The sequence below is a fragment of the Nelusetta ayraudi genome, unplaced genomic scaffold, assembly GCF_046127955.1.
Source record: "Nelusetta ayraudi isolate G7.1 ecotype Tasmania unplaced genomic scaffold, CSIRO-AGI_Nayr_v1 ptg000021l, whole genome shotgun sequence".
Classification (NCBI taxonomy): Eukaryota; Metazoa; Chordata; class Actinopteri; order Tetraodontiformes; family Monacanthidae; genus Nelusetta; species Nelusetta ayraudi.
In genome coordinates this window covers 4877501-4893093 of record NW_027466071.1, presented here as the reverse complement: position 1 = coordinate 4893093, position 15593 = coordinate 4877501, and the positions used below count along the sequence as shown (strand labels likewise).

Here is a 15593-nt window from a genome sequence, read left to right as displayed (position 1 = left end):
ACACAAAATAGTAACACGGGGCCAAAAGAACATTTAGAGCTGGACTTGCACGTTTTTTTTTTTTTTTTTTTAAGTACTCTATATTCATTAATTTCAAAATCAACTGTGAGATTTATTTTTCCAGGGGCCAAAAATGCAACAAAGCCCTTCAGATTGTTTCTCTCAGAGGCTTTAAGCCTGAATTCTGTGCTAGATGCTAAAAACAATTAGCGTTCTTCGTACAGTTTGGGATGACTGTCAATGACAGAGAATTAAAATAAAGCTGTATTTCTCTAAGCGGACACAAAGGTGTCACTGTGCTAGTTCTGAAAACATGAGCGGCTTTAGTTTGCTGACATAAAAGAACTACAAGTACAAAGTACAACTGTTTCTGACGAATCGTTTTTTAAACGAAAACTGATCCTGTCACTGTGTTTACTGCAGTGCGTGATTGACTTTGATTCTTAGCTTCATACCCGCTTTGCAAGAACAGGTTTTCACCGTCACTGATGTCGATGGGAAGCCGGTGCCAGTACTAACTGGACTCCAATCAGTTTGTCTCCATTTATGACATAAAAACTGCAAAAAGAAATGTTTCAGCGCCTCGCTAAAAAAAATGTTCAAGGAACCATTGGAAAAAAAAAACGTAACGTGAAGTGTAATGCGTAATGCAAGTGAATGTTCCAACCTCCGAGATTCTACAATGTTGCAGCAACATTCGAGCGCGTTGATCATCTGCAACAAGAAAAATAATAAAACTGTATCTTCAAAAGATGGCCAGTTCACGGTGGTATTAAATCTGATGGCCACCTGGACTCGGTGAAAATGAAGGGTGACACCTGGTGGCGGAGGCCACGCACTGCGGTGACAATGCGATTCAGTGGCAAACATTGAGGCGGGAAAAATGAGGAGAAACATCTGTCCGAGTACAATAGAAAGTCCAAAAAAAAAAAAAAAAATGAAAACAATGACGCTTGACAAAAGCAGTGTTGCATAACGACAGATTGAGCTTTTTCTTTTCACGTAACGCTGAAATTGTGAGTATTACACACCTTTGGTTTGAGTTTTTTTCACTTGGAAAAGTCCACGCGGTTCCTGAAGAAATGCAGTTCTACAACAAAAGGCAAGCTTTTGGTGTCCAAGGAGAGTTTGTGGATACACTGGATAACACGCTGACTGATCTCCTCCATCCCTCCATCCTTCACTGTCTCCATCCCTCCATCCCTCCCTCGGCCAAGTGGGGAGGAGGCGAAGGAAGCCGGCCAAGAAGAGGTTTTTCTGAATCCGCACTCGTCAATGTCAGATTGGATGTGGACGTTACGAGCCAAAAATGAAAAAAAAAACTTGAGGTATAAAAGAAAAATTGAACTGAAAAAGCGACACAGGCTCGGGTTTGATTCCATTTTAAAATGGTTAAAATTGCAATTTCTAAGCACTGGAGATTTGTCGTTCAAGTTAAGTTTAAGTTGAGTTAAGTTAAGTTAAGTTATATCGTGTTAAGTTAAGTTTGACCTTTTGATTCCCGGCTCGAGGGGTCGGTACGCTAGCAACAGGTCTGAACGGCTCACTCCACTGACTCACTGATTCACTGACTGACTGTGTGATTATGTGTTGATTTCTTCCGACTCGGAGCTGCTGTTGGCCGGACGGCCGCAGGGGGAAAAAACTGTCCGCGCACATTGAAAAACGCAACATTCGGAGAGATTCCTGAGTTCAACCTCCCACAATGACAGGAGAGAGAGAGAGGGAGTGAAGGAGTGGAGGAGCGACAAGGAGGAGGAGTCGGGATGGGCGGACAAAGGAGCGGAGGGAGAGAGAAGAAAGAAAGAAAGAAAGATGAAGAGAAAAACAAACACAAAGATAGATAGATGGAAAGATAGGACACAAAGATAAAAGAAAGGCAGAAAAGAGACGGAAAGAAAGATGAAAAGAAAGATATGACACAAAACAAAGAGAGAGAGATAGAAAGAAAGAGAAGGAAGGAAGGAGGATCCTTCAGAGAGAAAAGCTGCCAGTGCTTTTGCTTCGTCGCCACTTTAAAAATACCTGTTGCGCAGTATTGCTGATAAGACGTTTGTGAAATTCAAAGTCAACGGAATAATTAACAAACAAACAAACAACAACAATTCACATCTCAAGGATAAGAAAGGAGTCAGTGTCTGCACCTCCTCTCTCTCTTTAAGTACAAGCCTCGCGTCGCTTCTGCTGCTGCTCCTCCGTCGTCGTGCATTTCTCCGTCATTTCCTGACAAAAATCCACCGTCACTGCGGGGCTGCGCGGACAGTCTGCCCCCTGCTGGCCCGCTCCGGTACTACTCCTCCCGCTCTTCCTCCTGCTGCTGCTGCTGCCACCGGGCCCGGAACCGGACCGGGACCGGGACAAGCCCTCGTTGTCAGAGGTGGAGGAGGAGAAGGAGGAAGAGGGCGACGGCGGACAGGAAGTGAGGTCGATGCTGGCCGAGACCTCGGTGGCAGAAGAGGAAGTGGGGGGCGGCGGCTGCTGGGCGTCCTGCACCTCCCGCCGCACCTGCTGCGACAGGTAGGAGAGGTTCTGCCACAGCTCCGACATGCACACCTTCAGCTGGTTCCGCTCACTCAGCAGCTTCTCCTTCTCGCACACCTGGAGGAGGGAAGGCAGGAGGACACAGAGAGGGAAGAAATCAGATTAAAAAAGACCATCGCGTAAAAAACGCGAAACTTCCATGATGTAACGTGAAGTTTTTTGTTCTGTAGATGATAATTTCACATTAAAGCCTGAAACTAGCACGCTACTTAAATGTGACAGTTCTTTTGTTTTTCGTTATTTCGAAATAGATTTTTGAAAAAATAAAGAGACTTCACGTCATAACGTGAAAAAATGGTGGGTTCGAGGGTTTTTCCTAATGCCATGCAAGTCTGTGGGGTCAAAGGTCAACTTCGTCCTAGAGACATAGGACCACTTGCAGGTTCACCAGGATCCCTCAAGACACACCCAGGTCCAGTCAACGTTGAATCGTGGCCGTGGTCGTTCTGAAAATGTGCGAGCGTCTCATCACTGAATGAATGCAGCTTGCTTGTTTACTGAAGGACTACGGTATTCACACCGTGGGTTCCGGAAGGCGTCACCCTAGGACAGCGAGGGGCAGGGTTAACGAATGACGCCAAACAGTGTGTGTTTCAATAGACTGATGTTTATAGATGTTTTTTTTTTTAACATCAGGTCTTAATGCCAGGCTGGTAATTAAACTCCAGTTCAAGACGTCTTTCTCTTCTGACACAAACATTCGCTTGATAAAGATCTTGAACCAAAATGTCGCAACAAGTCTGCAGTGTTTTTCAGACTCATTTCAAGAAAGATTCAACACTGTGGGGCTTCAAAAGACACTGATTTGGTTGCAACTTTGCTTTGTTTGTTCTTTTGTTTCCCTCCCCCCCCCCGTTGTGCCTCCACCAGACAAACGTATGCACGGGCCAAATGTTTATGTGGGTGCGTGAGTGTGTCGTGCGCGCGGTTGCGTCCTACCAGTTTGCGGATCTCGCACTCCAGGTTCTGGATGCAGTCGAGCTTCCTCTTGCGGCAGCGCTGCGCGGCGATGCGGTTCTTGCTGCGACGGCGAATGTCGTGGATGAACTCCAGCTGCTCCGAGCTCAGCTTGTGCATCTTGATGAGGATCTGGAAGTCGTTGCGCGGTAGGTTGGTGATCTGGTCCACAGGGAAGGGCAGCTTGACCTGCAAGCCAGCAGCAGGAACGCACACAAGTTTACGGCAGATCCATGACGGTGTCGCCTTTAAAAAAAATGGCTTGTTGATTTATTTTATTTTTAAACAAAAGCAGAAGTTAGACAAGGTCGTCTTAGTTTGTCAGAGTATTTTCTAACGACTGAAAGAGAAACAGGATCGAAGCGGCGGAGACATTTCGTTTCTTTCATTGCTAATCTTGGCTAAACTGAACATTTTTCGCTGAATGCTGCTTTGTGTTTGCTTTGCAAATTGCAAATTGTATTTTCTATCTTGTTGCGACGTTTTCTTGATGTTCTTTCACGTGCACATAGTTGTATCGTGGTGGCTGTTTGGTTTGGTACGACGCTGAAGGTGGCGCCACATTCGCCGCGGTGCTGCATAAATTTCGATTCCACCTTAAAAGAAATTGTTCCCCGATTTGACCACTAGATGGCAGTGCTTATTCCAACACCGTTCAATATAAAAAAAAAATAAAAAATCATTATGTCAATTGAAGGTAATATTAAATTTAATCTTGATGCTCGTGCCTCATTATATACTCACTGATATAAATATGCATAATTATATAATCATTGATATGAATATGTTTAAATAAGTCAATGCATTCTTAAAGATGGGTAATCTATGCTTAACATACTCTATAAGATTCTGTGCAGAGTTACATGATACCAAAGAGAAGAGACAGGAATGCGCCCATCATAAAACAGTGACCTTAGGTGACCTGCGGTACCAGGCCGAGAGAGGATCCAGCATCTCCCTACCAAGCATCTATACCTCGGAACTCAGCCTACATCTGGGAACAAAGGCAGCGGCAACATCCGATGAGACTCGGGTGCGGAGACCAGACAACCAATCAGAGGAGGACGTAATCTGAGCACGCCAGCAAGAACAACTGGATCTTCTCTATCAAAAAGACCAGGGGACAAAGAGTCAGTCAGACTTCAGGACCTGATAGCACTTGTTGATGTTAGGCTTGAACTCGACCCAGAGCTCTGTAGAATCATATTCTGAATTTGCATGCTAAAAATAAAATCAGCATTCTTCTCCTAAAACTCTTCATTAAACGAACACGTGGATCGTCAGCACGACACTAGACAATAAGGTGATCCAACAGGGTCAAAGGTCAACTTTGTGCTAGAGCCGTGAGGCCACGTGCTTTGTGATCAGGATCCCTCAAGAAGCGCCCACACCCAATTTGGGGATTCTAGCACGTGAGGAACCCCAAAACCCTAACCCTAATGCCATGCAAGTCTATGAGGAGCATGGAGGCTAGGGTCAATGGCCACGTTGTCAACTTCGGAGTGCCCCCAAAAGGCCAAAAATTATTTCCCGTGAACTATGTCAACTGATTGTGATAGTAGAGCTCCCAGGCTTTACCATGATATCTCACAGTCAATTTCTAATGTATAATTGTGTGAAAAATCCACCTGAACATAGACATAATGATTAGCTGAATTTCATATGTTGAAAGGTGTTGGGATAAGCACAGCCATCTAGCGGTCAAATTGAGGATTCTTTTTTTAGAGGTAGAATCGAAACCTGAGAAGCACCGCGGCGAATGTGGCGCCAACTTCAGCGTCATATTCAATTTTTTTTTTTTTTTTTACAGAACTGTCTTCCATGTTGAGTGTGTGTGATAAATAAGACACATTCAATTCTGTTGCCCGTCATCAGAGCCGGCCCAAGGCACAAGCGAAGTAAGCGACGGCTAGGGCCCCAAGGCCACTAGGGGGCCCCCAAGAGCAATAAAAAATAATAATAAAAAAAAAAAGAATTCCATTTTTTTCCATGCATAAATGATGATTCCTATATGATCAAAGATATATTATTGTACAAAAACACACTTTCAACAGAGTGCAGCTGCTGATGAAAGTGTGATTCTTAATGCCTCTGCACTCTCCATGTGACAGTTGCTTCTCCAGAGCGCAGCTTTTCCAAGCTCAAATTGATCAAGAACTACTTGAGATCTTCCATGGCACAAGAAAGACTGAGTGGACTGGCAGTGATTAGTATCAACAACAAAGTTGGCCATCAGATTTCTTACAGTGATGTCATCATAAGTGACTTTGCCTCTAGAAAAGCCAGGAAGCACAGGTTTAAGGAGTGGATGGTTTTAAGACCTAATTATTCAACTTTATATTTGTTTTTTTAGACCATTTGTGTTACCTTGTTTCAGGTAACTGTTCATTTATATCATTAAGTATTTGCGTGGTATTTATTGTTTATTTTATTTTATTCTGTCTGTTTTTGTACAATTGAATTTATTATTTTCTATATAAGTGTTATTTGTTGTTGTTGTTGCACGTTATTGTTGTTCTTGCACTACAACTTATTGTTGCACCTTGCTGTTGCACTTTTTTGAAACCGAAAATAATAAACCAGATGACACATTTACCGCAAGAACATTGTCTACCTGTTTATTTTTGTTACTTTCAGTAAAACCAGATGATATACCTCACTTTGTGCTTTATCACTTGGAATGTTGTGTACATCAACCCCAGGACACTCTTGTAGCTGGATGTGCTACCCTTTGAGAGTGAAAACCATATGTGGCACCCTGAACGTGATCCATGATGCATTAACTGAAATTATTCGTATTAAGTTTGCATTGGTATTACTTATGTTTCTGATTATTTTACCTTTGGAGATACAGCAACAGCATAATTTCAACGTGCAATACATACACGTGTAAAGACATGTCAGGCCGTCAATAGGATGTAAACACACCAGAGCTGCATTGAACTCATAGTAGGTGCGTGAATGATCAACAGTCAATATTGGCTGAAATAGAGGGCCCCAAAATCAAATTTTGCTTAGGGCCCCATGGAGGCTTGGGCCGGCCCTGCCTGTCACAAACATTATTCATTAATCTTAGCATCATATTATTCGGTCGTAAAATAATATAAGCAACAAAAAACTCGTTCTAATCGATTAGTACACGTGACGTGATGTGACGTGACGGACTTTGAGGGGGAAAAGTCGCAAAACCTCTCACAAAGAGTACTGCGGTGCACTGTCCACTAGGTGTCAGTGTTTGTCTGCTTCCTTGCGACGACAGACCCGGCTCGTGGCTCTTTGTTCTTTGGAAATTTTCCTCAACGCTGCTGTATTTTATTTATTTCGATGTGTTTTTGGATGGGTTCATCTGATATGAACTGTTAATGTTAGAATTTCAGTGTGAGGATTTCGAGGGTTTCATTTTGTGTGTTTGCGGTCATTCTGGTGCTTCCTCTATTGGTGCGTAACCATAGGAGAATTTCATTATCAATCTGCTGACTCGACTTTGTTCACTTCACAGTTGCCTTTAAAAAAAAAAAAAAAAAAAAAAAGATCTAGATATCTATTTTTTTTTTAACTTGCACTTATTTTTCAAGTGTAAAGTTACAGTAAATTACTGACTGCATTACTTACACAGTAAAAGTGCGAGTACATAGGAAACTACCGTAAGTACTGTAAATAACAGTTTTCTGCTGTACAAAAGCTGGAAAATTACAGGATACAGGAGTTGTAGTTTTAACAAGTTACTGTGAAATACTTACAGTAAAATGACTGTGAAAGCCATGCAACTAGTAGCCACTAATTGACTGTCAAATTACAGCCAGCGTAGTTTTACTTTCTGCGTTTTGATAATTTTGCTTCCTTAAATTGTCTTTGTTATATTATTTCATGTGAATGAATTGTTTTAGGAAGCCTTGTCAAATTTGCAGATTGGAAATAAAACGTAAAAACAAAAGAAAAAGAAAAACGCAAGCTGTTCTTCTACTCCACCAGTTACTCCACGCGCTCTGTGAGAGTGCAGCTCACCAGCGGAGCTGCGACAGCCGTTTTTTTTCCTCCTGTTTGAGCTGCGCTCAGCACAGCGCAGTGTAAAAGATGACATCATGCATTTGTGCAACAGCAGAGCAGAGAAGAACGACAGAAGGAAAGAAAGCCGCTTGTTTTTGGATGAACGAGTGGTTCCTTCGTGTGTGCGCGCGGTGCGTTCAGGGGCCTGTCTGTCCTTTTACTCTATAGACTGTCTATATATAGCTCTGTGACTCTCAGCAGTCACATAATAAGGTTGGAATGACAAAGTGAGCCTCTGATGGTCATAAATCCCCTCACACATCTCTCTCTCTCTCTCTCTCTCTCTCTCTCTCTCTCTCTCCCTCTCTCTCTCTCTCTCTCTCTTCCTCTCTCGTGTTCTGGTTTCCATTTTTAACTGGCGGTGAACAGTTTGAGATGCTCCATCTTATCATTTTTTGCCCTTGTATAAAACTAGTTTACCTCCTTCTTTGAATTTAGTTGGTTTTTTTCTTGTTTTTTTTTTGTTTTTTTTACATTTTCTCATGCGGTTTGTTCTGGGAAAAATGAAAAAAAAAAAAAATCAAATCAAACGCAAACTATTGTGGAAGTGGTGGTCCAGGTCAGACACAACAGATTAGTGCAGCAATTCCTAAAAATAAAAATAAAATGGCAAGTTGATATTCATTCTAATTTTTTTACCGCTATATTTTAGAGAAGCTGCTATCAAAAATGACAAGTTAGTCACAAGCAACCAATCACAAGTTCCAAAAACATGAGATGAAAGGAAACTGGAGGGAAACGTCTTTTTAACACTTATGATGAAGAAGGCAGGCTGAGTGTAAAGTGTGGAGAGGTAGGATGGCCTGGGCAGGCTTGGGAGGGTTAGGGGTCAGAGGTCAGGAGCAGCAGCAGATGGTGGAGGGGACGCAGACACTTTCTACCTGCCTACAGGCATTGTATAGTGTGTGTGTGTGTGTGTTGGTGTCACCATAACTAGGTCGGGTTGAAGAAGTGGGACAGAACAGACACGGACGGGCACGTGCACACGTGCACGCACACACACATACATGCGCACGTATACACACACATACATGCGCGCGCACACACACACACACACACACACAAGCACACACACACACACACACATACATGCGCGCGTGCGCGCGCACACACACACACACACACACACACACACACACACAGGTAAAATGTAACTGTACACTGTGGTGCCTTCACTGTTCTCATTGAAACAATGTTTCGGCTATTAAGCCACACAATGCAGTTATGTTAAAAAGTCAGATTTCATATGACATTACATTGCATTACATTGCATTGCATTGCATTGCATTGCATTGCATTGCATTATCTCCAGTTTGATGGAAAGGTAATAATTATGAAGTGCTGTGATTTCTATTAAAATGCAGCCGCTGATTTTCCAAATCATCACTGATTATATTTAAGCCTCAATAGACAGAACTTTGATTGACAGTCGTGCCATTTCTTTCTTTTTGAAAAGTGATTTGCTGAAGGCTTGTTTTCATGCGAAGCCGTCATTTCTGTGGCTCACAGAGACAAAGGCTGCAAAACATGTATGATGCAACTGCACGGCAACGTCGCTCTGGCAGTTTGGACCACCAAGGTTCGGCGGAATTGATGAAGACGGAGTCAGAAATACTACGCGTTACATAACGCGTAGCGTCGTAGATACACACACTGTCATGCGTGTGCGTTGCAGCACGTCTGAGCAGCGCTTGGTGCCCTCGCAGTGGCAATAAATCTCCAGTGACTCACACTGACGGCCACGGCCGCTTCAATCTAATAAAGCTAATATCCTGCCTGTGTGTATGTGCGTGTGTGAGCGTGCACGTGCGTATGTTAAGCCGTGAAAAATTCTCACATCATGTTAGCTATGCATGTGTGGAGAGGTTCCCATGGCAACCGTGTTAACTTCCTCCACCACACGGTGCCTTCAGGGTGCGTGCGCTACACGTGCTAGTCGTCGCTCTCGCTGAAGGAAACGAGCGAGTCCCACTGAGACAAACGTGCACGCACACCATCGCTGAGACCAGCCTGTAATGTGAGTATTTATTGATTTCCTTAAGTCTCTAATTCAATTTCAGCGCTAAAACTGAATCGTGGTCGTCTCTGACCAATGTTCTTCAAGTGGGCAAAGACAACCATGGTTGCGGCTAGGAGTTCACTGTCGGTGTGCCAAATACAGTAGGGTGCCCCCATTCTGCCGCCACATCAAACTGTCTCCAAACAAGACTTTGTACTTTACATTTAATAATAAATAAATATTATAATAGATAAAATAGGAAAATTCTTATTCTAAGCACCCATTTCCAGAAGCCCTGAATTCAGGGCGCATCACCATTTTCGAGTCTGGCAACATTTGTGTGAGGCCAAAAAAGTAGGTGCGCATTCCTGTACATAGGGTTGTAGTCTAGACGGCACCAACCAAAACCAAGACCTTGTCAAGACCGGAGAGTATCGAGATGGAGACGTGGGCACAGGCATTCTACTGAGGAAGCCACACCAACCTCGGGGCCGCCGACTCTGGAGATGCCGCTCTCGCTGTCCCCCTCGGAGAAGGAGTCCGAGTCGTCGCTGGAGTTGCCGCCGCTGGCTCCGCTGGCTCCGCTGGCGCCGCTGGCTCCGAATCCCTGTTCACTCTTGATCTTGGTGCAACCCTGAGAGAAGGCCACGTCTCTGCCGTGGGGCGTCTGCCGCTGCTCCGCCCCCCCGCCGCCGCCACTCAGGCAGTGCGGCAGCCCGGAGGTAGAGCCTGAGTACTGGCTGGAGAAGTCAAAGTGAGGAAGGCTGGAAGGTGAGCTGCCACTGCCCGTGTCCTCCGGGTAGGAAAACGAAGATCTGGAACTGGAGGTCTGAGTCTGCGTCTCCGAGGGAGGTGGGGAAGAGTGGGCCGACGCTTTGATGGGAACGGGGCAGCTGCCGCTGAGGAGAGCCGGACCAGAACCGGCAGAGGGGTCTTCTACTTGCATCAGGTTGGAGACCTTCTCCCGGAATTTCTCGTTGATGTAGGAATGTGCTAGAATCTGTCGCTCCCCCGCCGCCGAGGAGAAGATGACACTGCACCGGTCCAGCTCTCCTTCGTGCTTGGAGGAGGAGGAAGAGGAGGAGGAGGAGGCGTCAGACGTCGGCCTCTCCAAACTCTTGCTGGTACCGGTCAGCAACGCTGGGGTTACGTCCGCCACGTTGGCCTTGAGGTCCCTCTTGTCCCTCTGCCGGTCCTTGACCAGCTCCTTGTAGTGGTTGAGGGACAACCTGTTGGTGAGCAGCTGCTGGATGGTGGTGCCAGGCACAGCGCTCAGATCCAGACCGCCCCTCTGGAGGTAGGAGCGTAGGCAGGACGAGGGCGACCCCCCGTTGGGTGAGTGCTCGGCCGCCACAGGGACCCCCTCCAGCTCCAGCTCCATCTCCAGAACCTCCTCCTCGGTGCACAGCTCTTGGCCGCAGCCGTTCCTTTCGTCCCCCTCGTCCTCGTAGGCAAACTGCTCCTCCTTGATCCTGGAGGGCGTGAGGAGGGCTCGCGACGCCGCCCGGTGGTCTGCCAGGCGGGAGCTCAAGGGGCTGACTGAGGTATGGTTGGCCATGACCACGTCGTCACCACCGTACTGGCTCTCCCCATTGGGCTTACCGTCAGAGATCTGGTAGTGGTATTTCCTGTATTTCGGACATTGGGAGAGGTCGGCGGGAGGCGAATCGGTGCTTGCTACGTGATTGGCCCACTGCCTCGTCTCTATCGACTGGTCCTCGGCCGCAACGTCGTCTTCGTACTTCACCTTGCAGTTGCTGGCGTGTCGGTCGTCACTCTGCAGCTGTGCTTGAAGGAACTGGAAACAAGAGTCCTCCAAGTTGTGCACACCCAGGAAGTCGGCGCACAGGATGACTTCCTGGATGTTCTCCCGACTCAGGACCAACTTGGCCGTGTAGGCAAACTGGAGCAGTGGAGCAAAACCCTTTGCCGTCACCTGGTGGGGGGGGGGACATGCAGAGAAGAGGTGTTTAAGGACCTGATCAGTATTTTCAGTCCAAAGGTTTCCATTCTTCAGAATGAGCTGCAAATATGCAGAGTAAGATTCCTGGCATTTAAGACCAAAACTTGTTAGAACCTTGATTGATGTGAAGAGTGCACTGCACATCTTCTACAGCTGCTGACTTCACAAATTAGGGGAAATACAAACACATGGACACACACGCACACACACAGTAGACGTCACTATTTCCATGCTAGTAATGTTCCTCACTCGAAAATGTTTTGTGCTCTTTGGTTTCTCACTTTATGTCTGCATTTGTGTGATTGAACCACCTTAAAGGTTCAGTGTGTGAAATCTGACTGAATTAATGATTTTTATATTGGTAAAAGCTGAACATATAAAGGACTATAAATACACTTAGAAAAGTGTATACTCACAATAAATATTTATTCATTATATGTTATTATATTATAGTTATATGAGAACTCCATAGATCAATCAGGCTCCCAGTGCTCCCAGTTAGCTGCCATCTTGCACCAGCATATTTCTAAGGAAGCCTGGTGTGGACAATCCAGTTGCCTGACAGCAGAGCGTTTGGTTATTAGGCTGAACACTAGGGGGGTGCTCAAATAAACCAACCAAGAAGAAGAAGAAGTAGAAGAAGGTGGAGCAGGTGTCCAGGTTTGGGTGTTCAGGGCCACCGTAGTTCACTGGCAAGCTCAGGAGGGGGGAGAGAAAGTGAAAGATGCTGCAATCTAAACTGTAACCACTTGATCTCGCTGTTTCTTCCAAATATTACACACTTAAAGCAGCTCAAGGCAACTTTTCCACCATAAAATGATGATTCCAACCTCTGTAAAGCAGTAGATAACTGACTAATAGGACCAATGGTGCCAGCTCGGCAGCGAGAGAGAGAGAGAGAGAGAGAGAGAGAGAGAGGGTGGGTGGGTGGGTGGGTGGGTGGGGGGGGTGTTGTGCAGGCTGTAACTGCACTGCGTAACTTTCAAGTGGCAACGTCACACGTTTATTTGGAGGCGGTCTTACAGACTACTGTTACAAATACATAAGATTGTAAAATGAGGGAATGGAAGCCAATAAGAAACCTCGATGAAAGACCAAGTAATAAAACAGTTGAACGTTTGCTACACCGTTATTGTCAATGTCTGTTTTGCATTTCATGTTGGTGTTTTTCCTGAACACATACGAGCGCTCCAGCGAGGCCACTGTTTGTATTTTCCCACATCAGTAAACTGGCGCTGCAGCGTGTTGACTTCGCCACTTCACCATTTCCACCCAAAGTCACCTCCAGCTGCTTTAACCTTCAGGTGAGATGGCTGTCACACATTTAAAACAAGAAGTATTTTGGTTGGACGACTGAATTCAATGACTCTGCTCAAAGAGTATTCAGACAAACTACACTTCTAACCACAATACAAACAGAAATGTAGTCACTACAGGAGGGACTTGAACCCAGTGACAGTGCATGCATTCAGTTGTTTCTTCAAGTTGTTTCTGTGACAGTCATTTATCCTCAGTGTCTTCTGCTTGGATCCTTTTTTTAAATTCCCAATAGTAAACACAACTACTGTGTGCAAATGTGCGTCTACATACGAACTCTGCTGTGTGTGTGTGTATGTATGGCAAGGTGTAGGTGTCTATTTTATAGATGTGCTGTGTGTGCATGTACATGAACTATATGTGTGTCTGTGCATCTGTGTGATTCTTGAGGCTATTTTCAGCCAGCGTCAGCAGCTGCTGCCCCCGTGCGTACACACACACGTCTTTATAGGCAAAGAGAGAATCCAAGAGAATCTGCAGCTCAGTCCACCATGAGGAAGGACGAGAGAGAAGGATGGCAGGAGAGACCGGGATGGTGAGTGTTTGAATTCACCTTCAACATCCCCCTGATTGGTACTCAAGGCCAATCTAAATGTCCTTAACATGCAGGAGGCCTATAATAAAGGCCTATAATAACCTCACAATATTTCATGGATACAAGTCACAGTCTTCATAACAACACAGACACACAAACACAAACACAAACTTGTATTTTAAAAAGCTTGAATATCAGACAGGGTGATCATTTTCGTGAACATTGGCGACAATAATAGCTTCTTGAAAAATTATGAGACCCCTTAAATTTTGCTTTGAGGCTTTCCGGGGGTCTCATGGTTTAATCGGGGGGCGGGGGGTTGGACCCCTCCTGGATCGCCCACGGACCCCCTTTATTTTGCACACTGGTTATTTTGCATGTTTAATCTTTACATTTCTTGCTTTCAGAGGCCAAATTGTTTTAAGTTGCATAGTTTGATGTGCGATGGTAGAATTGGGGCATCTGAAGGAGCAATATGGCAACGTGATTGACCCTGTTTGACCTCTGAAAGCTGAAGTTCAGGCGGGTATTTCACACACTGCATTTGCCTTGTGCCATCAGTGCACTGTGTGTGTTTGAGGCGTTTACCTTGTCTGGCAGGCTGATGACGGGCTCTGCTTCTCCAGGTGAGCCGTCGTGGCCCAGCAGAGCCTGCAGGAAGTAGCGGCTGCTGGCGGCCAGGACGGCCCGGTGCGCCCGCACCTCCCTGCCCTCCACCAGCACCGTCACGTCGCAGAGGACGCCCTGGCGCCGCTGCTCCTCCAGGCTCAAGAGCACGTTGGCACAGTGGACCTTGGATTCATACACGTACATGGGCGGCGCCGCCGCCGCCGCCTCACTGTCCTGCTCCTCGCCCGTCGACATCACTCTCACTGGTGCACTGCAGAGGAGAGAGAGGGGGAAATATACACTCTAAGTTACATTACAAACAAAAACACAATTCAAGTTTCCAAAATCCGACAAAGTTCTAGAATTTGCACCACCGCTTTGCTGTTGCTTCATGGTCGTGTTGAAGGTGTTTTAATACAAAGGTACAGACGGAAAACGTGTCCACTGTTTGAACAGAGGCCACACAGTGGTGCAGTGGTTAGCACTGTTGTCCTACAGCAAGAAGGTTGTGGGTTCAATTCCCTGGGGGTCTACTGGGGCCTTTCTCTGAGGAGCTTGCATGTTCTCCTTGTATCTGCTGGTTTCTCTCCATGTTCTCCTTGTATCTGCTGGTTTCTCTCCATGTTCTCCTTGTATCTGCTGGGTTCTCTCCAGGTTCTCCTTGTATCTGCTGGTTTCTCTCCATGTTCTCCTTGTATCTGCTGGGTTCTGTCCATGTTCTCCTTGTATCTGCTGGTTTCTCGCCATGTTCTCCTTGTATCTGCTGGGTTCTCTCCATGTTCTCCTTGTATCTGCTGGTTTCTCTCCATGTTCTCCCTGTGTCTGCTGGGTTCTCTCCATGTTCTCCTTGTATCTGCTGGTTTCTCTCCATGTTCTCCTTGTATCTTCTGGGTTCTCCCCATGAGGAAGCAGGTATTGAAAAAGGATGGATGGATAATAAAATGCAGTTGGCTCCATTGTGACTTTAAAAATAGACAATGAAGCGAGATGTGGGGCAAATGCCTTAGATCTGGGGTTTGATTCCCAACCAGGTCACACCAGAAATATAGTTTCCTGAAGTGTCCTTCAAACCCAACTAAACCAAACTAAATTCACAGGTTGTGTCAGACAAAAAACAGTGTCGAATTAAACATGTGAAACTTCGGTAGGTGCCATGAAAGCAGAAATATCTGGTGACGACAAATATTGTAAGAAATTAAAGTTTGCCTTATCCCACTTTTTATTCTTCTCTTCACTTAATTTGTGGTTAACTACACAATACAACTATACTATCCAGCTGTCTGACAGCATAGCATTTGGTATTTAGGCTGAACACTAGGGGGCGTCCTCAAATAAACCAACGAAGAAGAAGAAGAAGAAGAAGAAGGTGGAGCAGGTATCCAGATTTGGGTGCTCAGGGCCACCGTAGTTCACTGGCAAGCTCAGGAGAGGGAGGGAGGAGAATGAAAGGCTCTGCAATCTAAAATATGGCCACTGGATGTTACTTGTGAGCAAGCAAATCTATTCCAGGTCAACAGTAGTCTGAAGATAATATTGAGTAATGTAGTGCGGACGTAATATTTCCAGAAAGACGATGTTAGAATCACCATTTCTGCTTCTGTGTTCGGGTAAATAACAACTCAGGC

At 45.5% G+C, this 15593-nt stretch overlaps 1 protein-coding gene across 1 annotated transcript in view; it reads right to left on the bottom strand.

Moving 5' to 3' along the window:
- Positions 1–1493: 1493 nt before the first annotated feature.
- The window catches only part of LOC142889135 (transcription regulator protein BACH2-like), a 28033-nt gene continuing 13933 nt past the window's right edge, over positions 1494–15593 (bottom strand). The window contains exons 2-5 of the mRNA XM_076027767.1: positions 13948–14239; positions 10029–11480; positions 3481–3687; positions 1494–2598 (exon numbers count right to left, since the gene is read on the bottom strand). Coding sequence (XP_075883882.1) covers positions 2158–2598; positions 3481–3687; positions 10029–11480; positions 13948–14223 — 2376 coding nt within the window. The 5' untranslated portion in view covers positions 14224–14239 and the 3' untranslated portion in view covers positions 1494–2157. The remainder of the gene's footprint in view (positions 2599–3480; positions 3688–10028; positions 11481–13947; positions 14240–15593) is intronic.